Genomic DNA, 16153 nt, shown 5'->3' on the forward strand with positions numbered 1-16153 from the left:
GAAGACTAAGAAATAACATAGTTATTACTATTTACAGAAAAAGATTTTGATGGATAAAAAAACAACAGAAGAGTTCTAAAAAAAGTTGAAATGAACACACCTACTTTCAAATAGTCTGAAAATGAGCCTCATTTACACATTATCAGTATGACTTATGATATAAAATAAATAAACATAATATGCAGTAAATGTACTTAAAAATATTATTATAATAGTCCATAGGTTGATTTTTAGTTATTGCATTTAAAATATTTATATTTTTTAACATGATGCTTGAAAGAAAACTAATTTAAAATTATTTCATTTGTGTTAATTGGAATGCATTTGATAAAAATATACTCACATTCTAAGGAAGCGAATGGAAAACTATGGTTATTATATCATAGGTGTTTAATACCAGACAGCTTCGTATATAAAGGTGACATAACTACATATATCATTCATTACTTGTCCTGTTGAAGGGTGGGGCGAGTTTTGTCGGCGAGGTGAAGGTGAAACTGTTGAACGGGAATTGGTCGAGCGCGAGACCGAACTCTGACTGAGTCGTTGTTTAGCTGTGAGTGAGGTTTGACGAACTGGAAGCGCTCTTAGCAGTCTTTGAAAAGTTCAAAAGCAAATTTACATTTTTTGGGTTACCGGTGTATTCTCAGTTCAAGGGGTTACGAAGTTTTGAATATTGGTTATTTATTGAAGAGTACTTCAATTTTAGTTATAGATATTGGAAGTTTTATAAGGCCGACGCCACCGGTGAATCTTTCATCGAGTTTTCTAGTAGTAAACCGGCTTTTTCATAGCTCCTTCGCCAGTAAGATTAACCTGAAAGTCACAATGACTAAGTATCATAAACCGGAGGCAAAAGTCATCCAGGAAATCAAGGATATAGCCATGAAGTTGCGGATTGACTCTATTTCGGCAACAAACAGCTCAAAATCTGGGTAAGTACAATAATCTTATTATCAACATTATGTAAATATAAGTTTTACCTACCTAGGCTACCTAATTAAAAGTCATCGAAATTTTGAAGCATATGAAAATGTCATTTTGATGAAAATGCTCTACCTTTAGGCTATGTGCGAAATGTTGATAGGACGCTATAACTCTAGGTTATAACATTCATTATGTAACTTCGTGTTACATGAGAATTCCGTTGCCCAGGGTTCTGGACCTCTACATGGGATCTCTCATCCTGTATATGGTTGTAAAGAAGAATTAAACTCTTTGAATAGGTTATTAGGTTTTTAAAGTCGCAGCACGATAAGCGTCGAAAACTTGGATGATATATAATATTGAATGGCGATTAGAACAATTTAAATGATGTCACATATGTTTACCTTGTTAATTAATTCAAGTTCTCGAACGTAACTCAGTTCGATATTATTGTTCTGAATAAATTCAATCAAAGTTAAATCATGTATGTTATTTGAATAATGGCCACTAGAAACAGCAAAAACTATTGTTTGTCAATAACGTTTTGCAAAATAACGTGTTGAGGTATGACGTTCCAGTAACCTGTTACCGTGGTGGTAACATCGTAGTATTCAAAAATGTAACTAATTCACTACAATGTAACATTGACTGATAAAAGTAAAAAATTATATATGGGTTAATTTAAATTTTCACTATACAATTATTGGGTGCTATGAAGTCCTTATCTACTATTTGTCATTAGGATATACAATACATATGTATTATAAATATGAAAAGTTAAAAACAACCTTTACAAGTGCTCATAGGATCTGAGCTTGAATTTGGGTACTATCCCAAGGGGTGGGGTGGTGTCACCAAAGCCCACATTAATAGCCAGGGGCATATTTGATTGGTATTTTTCCGACCTTAGGTGACGTCCTAGATCATTCCAACTTTTCCAAACTCAGATCACGTTGTAAGATCTAGGACTGATTGGAGGTCAGGAAGATACTGATAAGAAAAGCCTCCGGCCATCAGTGCAGACTTCGGTGGCCCAAACTTCTGGCGAAATGAGGAAAACATCCCTTGAGATAGTACTCAAATTCAAGCTTAGATCACATGAATACTTATAAAGGTTATGTTTAACTTTGGTACCGGTACTACTAGAAACATATTTACAATAACCTAATCTAAACCTACGTATATTTTACTGGTAGGTATGTTACTGGTTACTGAATAACCTAAAACCAGAAAATCGTTTTGAGAATACCAAATTATTCAGCTCAGCTGTTACCGAAACAACAGTATCCCGGTAATAGGATACGTCTGAATTACCTGTTACTGACACTAATACTGCCCATCGTGTACACTGATTATGTACATGTTTTATTTGTGTCAGACATGTTTATCCTTAAAATAGTAAAAAGTAAGTAACCTAGGCTATATGTTTTCATTTGTTAAATTTTATAAATACACGTAGCCGAGATTGTTTTTTATCCACCATAAAATTATTAGTTTTTATAGTAAAATTTTATGTACCTATAATGTAATTTGGTTAAGTTAGTTATATAGATGATTCTTTACACTTGAGTATTGATGATCCGACACTTATTATACTGCATCCGTGTTAATGCTTTAAGTGAAGATACCATAATTTTACTCAATGCCGAAACTCCTAATGAATTTGGTCACGTAATTTTACAGAATCATTGTTTTTAATTTTAGCGTATTGCACAATTGCTAATTTTATGTTATAATCAAGTAGGCTGTTACATAGTTTAACGTATGTTCTGTTGTTAGTAACAAAGTTCTTCACTAAAACACGTGCACTGTATTACATCACCTTGTTTAAAAAGCAACAGCTGGCATAGTTTGTTTATTTTTGTTCATCATAACACTTGAATTTTCATAAAAATGAGTGAATAAGCTACTATAATGTTTAAATTATATAAACTAAACATTTTTGATAACAGTATGAAATTTGGGGTCAAATGTATAATTTTCTTTTTCTTTTATAATGATGTAGTTATAGTATACTCTTTTAAGTTATGTATAAAACAGAATTAACATTGCTTATCATATCTTTTAACGTTAGAAAAACATGTTGAAATTAAATAAAATAGATAAAAAATATATTTCTCTGATCTTTTGTGATAAAAATTATGTATAGTATGTTACATTTCGAGCATTAGTTAGTTAAAATAAGCTTTTACAAAGAAAATACAATAACAGGTACCCTAAGTCACGTGCCACCACAGCAAGTTTGTGTGCCACTTTAAGGGTTAATATAGTAAGTGAAATACTTGTGGAAAGGAATATTTTGTTTTTGTAGTATCAAACTGTGTTGTCTATATTGTGGTTGAGAGTTGTCCTCCTATTGGTAATAGTTAAGACTGACAGTACTATGTGTTTTTATCAACATGGTTTTTTGGTATTCTTATGGATAGATTTGTGAATTAAAAGAATTTGTGCCTTGCTGTCCATCTCTGATGATAATTGAAAACCATCAATAGTTAGGTTGCTGAAATTAGCTACCAATAAACTACAAAATCATTGATTTAGTTCAAAAAATATTAGACATGTATTGAGGTATAATTAACTTTGATGTCTTCTATTAAATTTGAAAAGACGGTATATCGAATTGGTGTTTGTAACAAAGGATAAATGCAAATTTGCCGTTATCTTTGCACCATTAGCTGTATCCTAATTAACGTTGTCACGTAGTAACTATATAGGCCTATCTACTTATGATGAGACTAAACAACGTTGAAAGAACAGTAGTACTCTTCTATTCACGAAAGATTGCATAGTTGTATTATATCAACTCAGGCCGAACTAATTGTAAACTGAACCACTATCCAGATAAACTGGAAGTCTGGGATTTCCTGCTCGGGGGGAAGTTCCCAGTTCTTTTTTTTACTTGTGAAATTCTGAGTCGCAATGTAATAAAATTGCAACAACCAAAATAGGACCACTTTCACGCCTGGACGGGTCAGATATCGGAAGGTAGACTCTGTTTATAATTGAGAACCTTATAGATTGTAATTGCCAATATCAATCTGTACAATGATGACTTGTGCTGATCAAATGCTCAATCATTCAGCAGCATGTTTAACATCTGACACTCATCTCAACCAATTTAGAATTGAAAATCGGGTAGATTGTCCACCTATCTCTATATCCATTTTTAAAATATCAAGTTTGATTGTGATCCCTTGGGATATTGAGCGAATGGGTTAATTCGTACTCAAGTACCCTTGTGGTACCGCACATACGATCAACGTGCCAGTTAACATATTGGCTATGTGACATTATCATCATCTGTTTTGGTCATAGGACTCTTCAAGTCCAATACCTCATCAGGTGTACATTTTAGCACACGGCAGATTAAAGATTCAATCAATCAATCAATCAATTAATTCTTTATTGTCATTAAACAACATACAACATTGTAATAGACATTGTCAAATAGGAACATAAAATATACTCTATGCTAAAAAATTTAAATATAAATATAAAGGCCTACAACATAAAACATATAAAATATTAGACTAGAATGGAGGCTATGTACAATTGTTTAAAACTTAAGGTCACTCATGTCAGCAGTTTTCCCAGTCCTCAACACAATAAAAGGCTTTAATTTTTAACCAATTTTGTAAAACTTTTTTAAAATTATGTACAGTAATATTCCTAGCAACTAATGGTAACTTATTAAACAGTTTGACCCCAATGTAACCATAACTGTGTTGTGTTTTACTTAGTCTAACATATTTACAATCAATTAGGCCCTTATTTTAACTTCGATTAGGTTTATATTAACTTCAAATGAAGGAAGGTCTTCACGGAATGAAATTTGGAAAACTAATTTCAATCAATTTGTAATTAAATTGTTCAAAATAACAGTGATCAGAATATAATAGTCTGTCACTACAAATTTTGGTTTTCCAAACTTTCTTTTGCCTTTTTGTGTCACTCATATTTGAGTGCACAACAGGTACTTTTATCAGATTATTGTTAAAATTGCTTACAATTATTTTTCAATTTTACTTATGACTATTATTTACTTTATTTTACTCGTCCTCTTTAATGAGAACTAGCTATTGCATATTAGCCTAACCCTTTGCCATTGAACTTCCAATTTCCAGGCTTTTCTGTCCATATTGGCCTGTTCCCTTGGCCACTAATTTTATGTCATTATGTAAATAAAACCAAACTAATAACCAGTTTGATTAAATGTTCTAAATAACCGAGTAAAGAAATATTATGGTTTAGTAAATAATATTGGACTTGAGTTTGTATATTATATAGTATCTATTTCAGTGTATCCACGTGCATCTATGATAACTGATTGGCATTAAACAAAAATATTTTGTTTATTATGTTTGAAAAACTGTCTAGTTGGTTAACCAGAGGATTAAATGGTTTTGTGAATATATTCTCGTACGTTGCTGAATTTTTTGTGAAAATACATAGTCATAGTCATAGATCTTTATTCAAAGCTGTAATATTATAAATACAGTCAGAATAGTGTCACAAATACAGATAGACTAATATCATCACAGATACAGGTTAACCTATCTAACATCTTATGTTAACTTAACATAAATATTGTTAATTTAAACAACTAAAATCAACTCAATTTTTATTTTTGTTTAATGGCCCAAGCCCTCAAAAAATTCTTCAAAAGAATAAAATGATCGTGATATGAGATAATTTTTTAATTTATTTCTAAACGGATTGATTCCTTCAATTTTTTTTATGTCAATAGGAATGTATTGAATAAATCGTGTGTACCGGCGTATTCAGTTTTCTTTTTAAACAGCTCTAATTTATGATTTTCAAAAATTATACCACTCCTAGTATTATATCTATGAGTGGTATAGTTAGGTATATTTTTAAATTTTGTGTAAGTTATTGTATCGTATATGTATTGACTGTAAACAGTTAAAATTCTTAATTGTGGAAATAAATGTTTAACGGTTGCTTGCCATGGTAAATTTAGAATTAACCGTATTGATTTTTTTTGTAGTATAAGAATTTTTTCAAGGTTTTTATTTGAAGTAGCTCCATATACACTGATCCCGTAGCTTATATGGGAATGTATTAAAGAAAAATAAATTTGTTTTAAAGTATCCTGGTTACAAAGGTTTGCCATTTGCCTAAGGGCGTACAGGCCAGAAGATGCTTTTTTTATTATGGTTTGTACATGTTGATTCCAGCTTAAATTTTGATCTATTATTAGACCTAGAAAACAAGTTTCCTCTACCTCCATTATATTTTGGTTATTTATCTTAATGTCATATTGAAAATTAAACTTCGATTGGTGTGTTTTAAAGGGTATAAAATGTGTTTTGCCGGGGTTAAGTAACAAATTTTTTTTTAGTTAAAAAAGAGTTAATTTTATTCAAACAATTAAGAGATGATGTTTCAATTACCTTAGGATCCTTTCCTTTGACAATTACGCTTGCATCATCAGCGTATAAACACATTTTGTTTTCCTCTGCTACTGTACAAAAGTCCTGTTATATAGCAAATAAATAGTAAGGGACCCAAAATTGAACCTTGTGGTACGCCATACTTTATGAGTTTTTTTTTTCGGATACAAAATTGATTTTGTCTTTATTTATTAAGTATGATAATTCAACGTATTGATTACGGTTACTGATGTAAGAGTGAAACCAATTTATTTCTTTATTTTTTAAGCCTAAATCTTCCAGAACATTTATAAGTTCGTCGTGAATTACGCTGTCAAACACTCTAGTCAAATCCATAAAAATTCCTAAAGGTCTATTACCTTTATCTAATTCCTCTATTAAATTTTGCACAAATTCTACTGATGCAGTAATTGTTGACCTGCCTGGACGAAAACCATGTTGTTGATTATCAAGAAGATCATTTTCCGACAGATAATTTAACAGTTGTTTCATTAACAACTATCTCAAATATTTTAGAAAACGTCGATAATAATGATACTGGCCTGTAGCTCTCCGGCACCTGAGGATCTCCCTTTTTGTAAATAGGAATTACTTTAGCCGTTTTCAGTTCATCTGGGAATTTACCAGATATTAGAGAAGAGTTTATTGTGTGTGTTAACGGTCTTAATAAATGCCTTATTGCTTTTTTTATTATTACAATTGGTACTTCATCAAAACCAGTAGAATATTTATTATTAAATGAACTGACAATTTTTTTAACTTGCTGTTGTGTAACTTGACTGAATCGAAATACTTTTAAATTTGGATTCCAATCTCTATTACAATAATTTGATGATTTAGGCACATCTTCATCACCATGGGATATCTGCTGATCCACAACATTGATGAAGAAGTTATTAAAAACATTGCAAACTCTACCTGGATCCAACAACAGTTTTTCTTTATCAAGCAACCTAATGTTTTCTTTTAAATTCTTATTTTTACCAGTTTGCATGTTAATTAACTTCCAGGTTGTTTTGTTAACGTTACTTGAACATTTTATTTTGTTATCAAAAAATCTTTTTTTAGCTTGAATAATTTTTAGTTTAAGATCACGTTTTTTAATTTTTAGCTGCTTTAAGTTATTATTTTGTTTGTTCTTTCTATATATATTTTCTTGCTCAATTAAATCTGTTCTTTCGTTTTTAATCTCTTCTGTCACCCAATTGTTTTTGGATATGCAATTAGGTCTTGGACTAGATACTTTAGGGAAACAAATGTTAAAATAGTGCAAAAAAATAGAATGGAAAGTATGAAACTTGTCATTGACACCAGACATATAAACATCTATCCAACTTTCTGATCCTAAAAGTTTTAAGAAAGTTTCAATATTACTTTCGCTAAATTTTCTTGTTAATTCTCTATATTTCTTATGTGTATTGCTATCTGTATCATAAAAATTATAATATTGAAAAGCAATCTTCAAATTATGCTAGGCTAATCACAGCAATGCATTTGGCATGGTTACTTTAAATGCAATATAATATTCCTTTCCATATTCCATAGTTTTTTTAATTCTAATTATATGAGGAATGATAAGTCTGTGTTGAGTGAGGAACATAGGAAATTGGTGTTGGTGATTGGCTTCACCTGATAATTTGTCTGATGAGATGCTATAATAAATAATCAGATGTTTCAGATAAGATACATTTTAATAAGTTTCTGTTAGAAAATGTTTATAAATTTATTTGCTCAATCCAAAGAATTTATTGAAATTTCGTATTCTGATTGTCAGTAAATGTGTAGGTTGTCTTTTTTAAGAATATTTTCACAAAGAGACTTCTGAAGAATTAAACATGTATAGTTCTAAACGTTAAAACAACTGTAAATACTTTGTAGTGTTTTCACTTCTTATCTGAGGTATGTTTGCTGATTATTGTTTTTCAAATTGTATAAAAGTGGCATAGTACTAAAACCCAGATAAGCTTAAATTTATTTGTAAAATATGACCGGAAGAGGTATTTTGAAGTCATAACAGATTTTTCAGCCCAGAGTTAGGGTTCCAGTAGATTATTTGTCAGTGCTGATCACAGGTCAATTAGTATTTTATTAGGAAAACAACTTGCTTGTATGAGATCAGTCAATAACCCAGTGAGGTTGGTAGTTCAGGAAGGTATATGTCTGGCACCACTGTTCATCGATAATGCCCTAAACTACACTTAATTTACATACTAATGAAGCAAGTCCACTTGAGACTTAAAATTGCACAACATGTAACAATCAGACGCGGCTCTCCTCAATACTTAGTAGCAGTGGCAGTGACTGCATTTCCGTATATTTCGTAGTAGGATACACTAAGATGTTGGTTATTTGTGGTCACGCTTGACGGATATTTTGAATTGATTTTTACTATCCCTCTTGCATTTGGTATCTTGAAATAAATATTGTAATGGTCCAAAGAACAAAATTTATGAAATTCAGTCGAAACATCCGTTTTGGGATCGAGCACATAATAGATTGGTTTCTGCAAATGCAAGCACGTCTATATGGAAACATTGGTTGAATTAAAACAATGGACATTTTTGACCTAACTTGACATATGGGTTTTCTTTATGAGTGCTTGGGTGTTACTTTAGTTTTCTCTTTGTAGGGTTTAATATCATATTGTTTTTGTTTGTTATTGTTTTTATGGTAATGATTTAACAAAACTTTTACTATTTTTGAATTTAATCTGTAAAAGAAAGTTAATGGACTGGCCTAAATTTTATAATCAAAACTTTAAACGGTTTTACTTAGTAGTTCTCATTGATTGCCTGAAACAGTTCTAGATTGATGAAAATAACACATGTGCCAATCCACAAAGATCATCACAAACTTAATTTTAACAGAAACTATACAAGTAAACTTTGCTTAAGAGTTACAGATTATTATTTCTTAATAGATTTTATGGCTTCGCTATAGGAAAGTTTGATAATTAGATTGTCAGTTCAAAACAAATGACTGCTACAAGTCCAAACAACTAAACATGCCTTAACAAAACGTTTATTTTTGATTCATATTAGGTAGTGTTTGTCATCTAAACAATGGTATATATATATATATCATTGTTATCTAAAATACATGTAGTTGGAAATTTATCTTTTTGCTATCATTTGTCAAGAGCTGGCAGTAATAGTGGCCATCTTGATTTTAGCCTCTTAAGAACCATTTTAAACCTTATGCGCTTCTTAAGTCTTACTTTTAGATGCAGAATTCTGGGAGATGTCTCATTTTAAAGCACTTAATTAATATGCATCCAAACGCTTTTTTTTAGTTTTTTCAATATTTTTATAAGTTATTCAGAAAAATATTTCTAAATATTTTGTACTTAATTTTTTATTGATTATTCTAAAAGTATAGCCTACTTTTTATAACAAAACTAAAAAGTGTTTTGATGCCTATTAATTATATTTTTTAAATGAGACATCTTTCATAACACTATAATCTAAAATAAGAGTATATAAGCGATTGAGGTTTAACATTGTTCTTATGGTAAAAACTCAAGGTTGTTTCATTACAGCCGGCTCTTAAATTGCAAAAGGATGTTAAATAACATGGTTGTTTGTACATTTCGTAGGGAAAGTTATGGGCAGTATTAACTACCATAGATTGTTCTGCAGCCATTTTAAAATATTATAATGGGATTTCAAACCAAAAAATAATTGGATACGAAGTTCTGCTGCCTTTGTGACCTTTAGATAAGTCTATCTGAAGTCTAGATAAATAACCTTGAACTTTTGCTTATTTTGAACTATGAAAAAATGTTAAAAGCTGATCTTATATTTAACTATCAGTACTTTCAGTAAATTAAGACAAGTTATATTTAATTGTACTTTGAATATGTTATATATTTGTGTACATTGTTACAGCTGTATTTGATTTCATAAACTAGGTAAAACTGATTTTACCATTACCATATTTTTACGTCAGCTAAACAGTAAAAAAATAATTTCCAAGAAGAACTAAAAATTCTACACATTTTTACTCTCCAATATTGCCAAAAGGTGACACAAAATTTGTTACTTTCCTTAGTAGACATTGTAATCACTATTTTCCTAAGTACCACAGTTTTAACTAGAAAGTATGGGCTGTGACATTATTAATTTGGATCCTCTTTGTTTCAATTGACTTTCCTCTCAAAATTCATAAAAAGAGAATGGTCATTCTGATATGCTTCATCTCATTTTAATGTACTTTATCCCCTTACAAAATCCCCAAAAAATTTGATCAAAGTCACAAAGTTCTTAACCAAAAAACTTTTGCCCTATACAAGTAGACCAAAAATACTGCTATTTAGGTAAATATTGATTAATGGGTTGAAAACCCTAAAAAAATTTACAAATAAAAATGAAACAGTGCCTTGAATTGTAAATTAAACGCTTAAAATACATTTTTCTTCAGAGTTAGATATTTATTGGTATTTCGCACTACTTGGATTTTACCTAAAATTAAAATATTTATCTCTTATAATTTTTGAATGAGAGTACTCAGAGAGAACTTTTGTCGGATGCCTTTTTTTGAATCAAGATTCAAGATTAATTTATTCTTTAGTCTTTAAACATACAATGTATATAATTGACATCGTCAATAAACAATGAAAAACAAAAATTTAAGTACTTACTTTAACTATGTTCGTTTGTACATCGAAATCACAAGAATATATAAATATTTATTATAATATTTTATATAATAATAACTATTAAAAATCAAGGCAATAAATAATAGCAATAACAATAATAAAAAATAACAGACTACTAACCTAATTCAAAGTCTCATGTTAAAAATCTGCAGCTAAACTGGTTATTTTAAAATCGGTTGATACGATTATTTAAAAGCTTGTATCATTAGTATCACAGGACATTGATTGATAGTAAGACAAAAACATTTTTCTTCAGCTAGTTGCTCATTAAATTTTTCAACTATTGAAATTAACTGTCCCTGCCCTTTCAGGTAATCTATTAAAAAGTTTTAACTGCATATAGGTATGACTTTTCTTTCTTAACACTAATCTAACATTTTTGACTTTTAGTCCACCCTTATTTCTTGTAGCACAACTATGTATACCTATCTCCCCTCTATTGATAAATACACAAGTTTTTTCCACCTGCAGAACAAAATATGTAATGATAAGGTAAGGTTTTAACATTTAATTCTTTGAAAACTGGTATTATTCTCTAAATAATACCCTTAATAACCTTCAAAGCTCTTTTTGCCATACAAAAACTCTCTGTGCTGCACGCATTACTTTACCCCATAGTTTTAGGCCATACAATATGTGAGTGAAAAAAGGCATTATACACTGTCCTGAGTAAATGAAAACTAATACAGAACTTGAGTTTCCTCAATAAATGTTTTGTCTTGGTTTGGTACATCTAGTTTGAGTCAATAAAGATTCACTCGTACCATTTCTGAGACTTTCCAATATCCTCATCGCCAGCCACATTTTACCAATTGCGTTGAGGCATGCATGCTTCTCTCAGCCGTACTTATCTCTGCAAAACTCACATTGGTGTAACAGTCACTCAGTGCCTTTAGGGCCGTATTAGTTTTCTGAATTTCTTGATTCACATATGACCAGTGTGGCCAGTCAAATCTTTGGGGTGAACCCTCAGATATTACCTATTATAAATACAGAGAGGTGTCAAGCATGATTAGACTATTCAGGAAGCATGGTTTGTTAAGTATTGTTTAGTAGACAGGGACATGTTATCTTCAAAGACTCCACACAGTATTATTGGTAATGTACAGAATTAATCCAAGAGCAATGCTCACTTCAGACCAAGTGAAAGAGGGTGAATTGGGTGATTTTAATACCGATGATTTCAATACATCTATAGGACAAGCAGTGCTTACACTATCACTATTTCTATTTACAATATCATTAATATTTACATAGAAGTCATTAAACTCACCAGCTGTAATAGGTGTATCATGGTTTAGACCTTTTTTGTTTAAGCGGGCCAGTAACAGAGTTAATAACCGCCCATGCAGCTTTACAGTGATTATTGGATTCCATTTATATAACTTATCATTTGCCATTCTTTTTGCATTGTCTATTTGCTCTCTGTAATATTTCTTCAAATTTCTGTGGATACACACTAGGCTAGGATTAGACTTACTTCTTTCGTAACATATATCTAGGAGTAGCCTAACTTTAGCAAGGTAAGGAGTATACCAATTTTTGTTTACCGTGTTACGGCTTTCATTGCTATTCTGTTTGATAGTTTTTGTTTTTAAAGGACAACATTCATTGAAATTGTCAGTTAAAATTTGCATAAAAGACTGGAAAGCTTCGTCAACTTTACTTGCCAGTAAAAATACATTTAACCAGTTAATCTGACTTAACCTACATTTTAAGCCTATTAATACAATTTTCATTCAATAGTCTGTAAGTTATAGTTCTCGGTGTGCAGTCTGCAACTGATGGGAACACTTTACTTTTCTCAGTTAGGCCAAGGAAGCTCATTTTCAGAAGAAGTCCACTGTGGTCGGAGAGATGAGGGGGTGTTGTTTCACAGATAAAAGTTGTAGGCTGCAGGTTGGAAATAAAGTCATCCAAACAGGAAGAGTTACGGGTTGGTTGAGAGTTCAGACAAAAAAACAGTCATAAGACTTTAGCATGTTTAAAAAATTTTTAACTTGACTGTCATTGTTTCTTGGATCTAGGTTCATGTCAGTAGCGATTAAAATTTTAAAGTTTCTATATTTTACCATGTTGTCAAGAGTGTCAAAGAGTTTGGACATCTTTGCGGTGAAAATTTCTACAGAGGAATCCGGAGTACGGTAGATAGACACAACTAATAAGTTAATTGAAGTGAAAGCGATCACAGCTGCCTCAAAACTGCTTCAGTTCGCACAAAGAGTCAATGTTCACAACCTCACAACAACTTTGAAGATAGTCTCTCACAAAATATAGCCACACCCCCATAGGACACATTTCTACAGTAGCTTGCAGCCAATATGTAGCCTACTGGTGAGTATGTGTGCAACTCATCATGAGTACACCAATGTTCATTAATGCACAGTACATCGCACTTGACATCATTCAGAAAAAACTTCCAGAGTATTTACTTTATTTTTTATTGATTGAATATTAAGATGTGCAACTATCAATTCAGAGTTTTCTTCGACAGAGTTGCACATGCCAGGCCCAAGCCTACAACTGAGTCCCACTTTTATCTATACTCAAGTCTAACAATTTAGAGTGTTCTTTGACGGAGTTACACAGACTAGACATAGGCCTACTCTGAGTCCCACTTGTTTTTGAACTTAGGTTTAGCTCTTCGGTTCCACATATTGGTCCTGTTCCAAAAAAGAAGAGTCCCTTCTAGTAGAAGAGTTTGTACGGTAATATCGAAATCGATTTACGAAGGCTCCCGAAGGCCAGAAGTCAGGTGAAAAGATTTTTTTCCCATAAAGATATAGGTACACCTACCTTGTACGAACTGTAACCAGGTCGCTTATTTTTTAACTTGGTTATTACATAGTTACCTTCCGCTTTCTTTTTAAGGTATTGTTTCAGAGAGTCACTATCTACATTTTCTCCTACTCTTGATACGAACAGGTATCTAAGTTTGTCCACTATCTTCAGTGTTTCATCACTATTAGCTCGTCCAATTATAAAACCAGAATTATTTTTATTGAAACGTCTGTTGTGTTTACGCTTTCTGTTCTCAACCTCAATAAATTCATCTTTGTTTGGCTGAGGTTCGCCACCGTCGGCCATTTCAGTTTCTGAGGGCACATGGAGAAATCGATTCCAAGTCCTGCACAGAAGAAGCAAGATTATGATGAAGGGACTTTTTTTTCCCTCCGACTCCATTTTTTTTCCCGGTCTCTCGGTATATTCTCCAGCTTTTTGAACTACTGTGTTTGGACTTCGAAATTGAATTGTCACTTGATTGACTATCGACTGCTGGAATAAATCGAGACTTCTGAAGTCAAAACTGTATAATTATTGCCGTCGGATTTACTGAATGTTTGAGCGTGTGAATTATTAGCACCATTTAACTGAGGGAATTTCTTACAATAGGGTTTTGTTTAAGTTTGTCAGCATACGAATCCTGTTTTTCTTGAGATATTAAAGACGTATCCACCAATAAACCCACCTCATTCAGCTTCGCGATCAGGTTTACATTCTCTTTCTGAAGTTGTGTTAATTGTTTTCTCATTTTTCTGACTGGTTTTTAGAGAGTTCAAAAATTTGATCTGTCAGAATATTAATATGCAAACTACATTGTCTACAATCATCCCTGTCATTAATCTCTACAGAGTTCTCGCTGCTCTTACTTCGGTTATTGACATAACCTCGTCCGACTTCTTACCACACTTATCACAAGTGAAGTTCGATTTTTCACCCAGCAGTAAAAGAATATTCACTACTTTGGGGTGAACCCTCAGATATTACCTATTATAAATACAGAGAGGTGTCAAGCATGATTAGACTATCCAGGAAGCATGGTTTGTTAAGTATTGTTTAGTAGACAGGGACATGTTATCTTCAAAGACCCCACACGGTTTGTAATGTACAGAAACTAACCTAAGAGCAATTTTGAACAAAAATTTTGTATAAGTTCGTCAACAACATTGAGTATCACAAACACCACAAGAAGGCCTAAAGTATACCATCTTTGTTCCGAACTGTTTTCCTACCAATGAGTTAGAATTTGACAAACCAGCTTTTTTAGGATAGTCTTGTGAAATGTCCTAAAGTCAGATTCTCACATTGGCAGATGGCATGCCAAATTGGACTAAATGGCAAGTAACATATCAGAAGAGATTGCCTGGCACACTGCGAACAAATGAAACTTAGCTCAGGCAGTCTCTTCTTTCACTTGCCATGCGTCCAATTTGGCATGCCATATTCCAAAGTGTAAATCAGAATTTAGTAATGCATATACTGTATTGTCACCTCTGCCTCACTGTTAGAAAGAGGTGTGAGGCTTACAGTATATTAGGCAACATGTATAAACATAAGTATGTTAATAATAAAGATTGACTTTCTCTTAAAAATAATACAACTTGAAGTTTTGCATCAAGAGATGATTTGTTATAAATGCCTGTCTAGGGTATGTTTAATTTTTACCAGTGAAGCAAATTAAATCAGCTATCTTATCACTTGAGTAAAAGTAGATAGCTAATCCATTCCACATCACACTCATGACTTCTTCGTACTTTGCTCTGAAATAGCTAAAAACTGTTCTTGACAATCATTAGTTGCACAATCTCCTCGATTACTTGCTGATAGCATGTGGACTGACATAATGTAACTGTTATAATAAAAGGTTACAGAGTTGCTATTTTAAATATGCACATATTCTTCAGAATAATCTATTGCTAGATAACGGCATTCGTGCATGCATGCTGCGTGATTACGTGCTCCGTGATTAATGTTTATTTATAGCTCTTCTAATTTTTATTGATGACCTCAAAATCTAAACCATCCAAAAGTCACATGGCTCAAAGACATTTCTTGTGTCATAAGCAATGAGGGAATCTTCTCTTTTTTGTATGCTGCTCATATATTGTCAAGGTATGAGGAGAGATATATAATGAGTGACTGCATACTTTATATATTAGCATAAAAGCTAAATATCTATAAAAAGCAGATCGAAAGAGCAATTGATGTGCTCATAAATTATGTAGTAATGGTATATTTGAATGTTTGGAGAAGGGAGGACGACTGCATTTAGGAGAGTTATTAATGTTCTGTTGATGATTTTAATGACTATTTTATTAATGTGTGTAGTGATGTAAATAATAATGGGGCCAATCTGAATACTGCTAGTGCTATT

At 31.9% G+C, this 16153-nt stretch overlaps 1 protein-coding gene across 1 annotated transcript in view; it reads left to right on the plus strand.

Moving 5' to 3' along the window:
- Window positions 1–541: 541 nt before the first annotated feature.
- Window positions 542–16153, plus strand: part of LOC124369991 (transketolase) — a 63628-nt gene continuing 48016 nt past the window's right edge. The window contains exon 1 of the mRNA XM_046828249.1: window positions 542–935. Coding sequence (XP_046684205.1) covers window positions 829–935 — 107 coding nt within the window. The 5' untranslated portion in view covers window positions 542–828. The remainder of the gene's footprint in view (window positions 936–16153) is intronic.

This window comes from Homalodisca vitripennis, chromosome X (assembly GCF_021130785.1).
Source record: "Homalodisca vitripennis isolate AUS2020 chromosome X, UT_GWSS_2.1, whole genome shotgun sequence".
NCBI classification, from domain to species: domain Eukaryota; kingdom Metazoa; phylum Arthropoda; class Insecta; order Hemiptera; family Cicadellidae; genus Homalodisca; species Homalodisca vitripennis.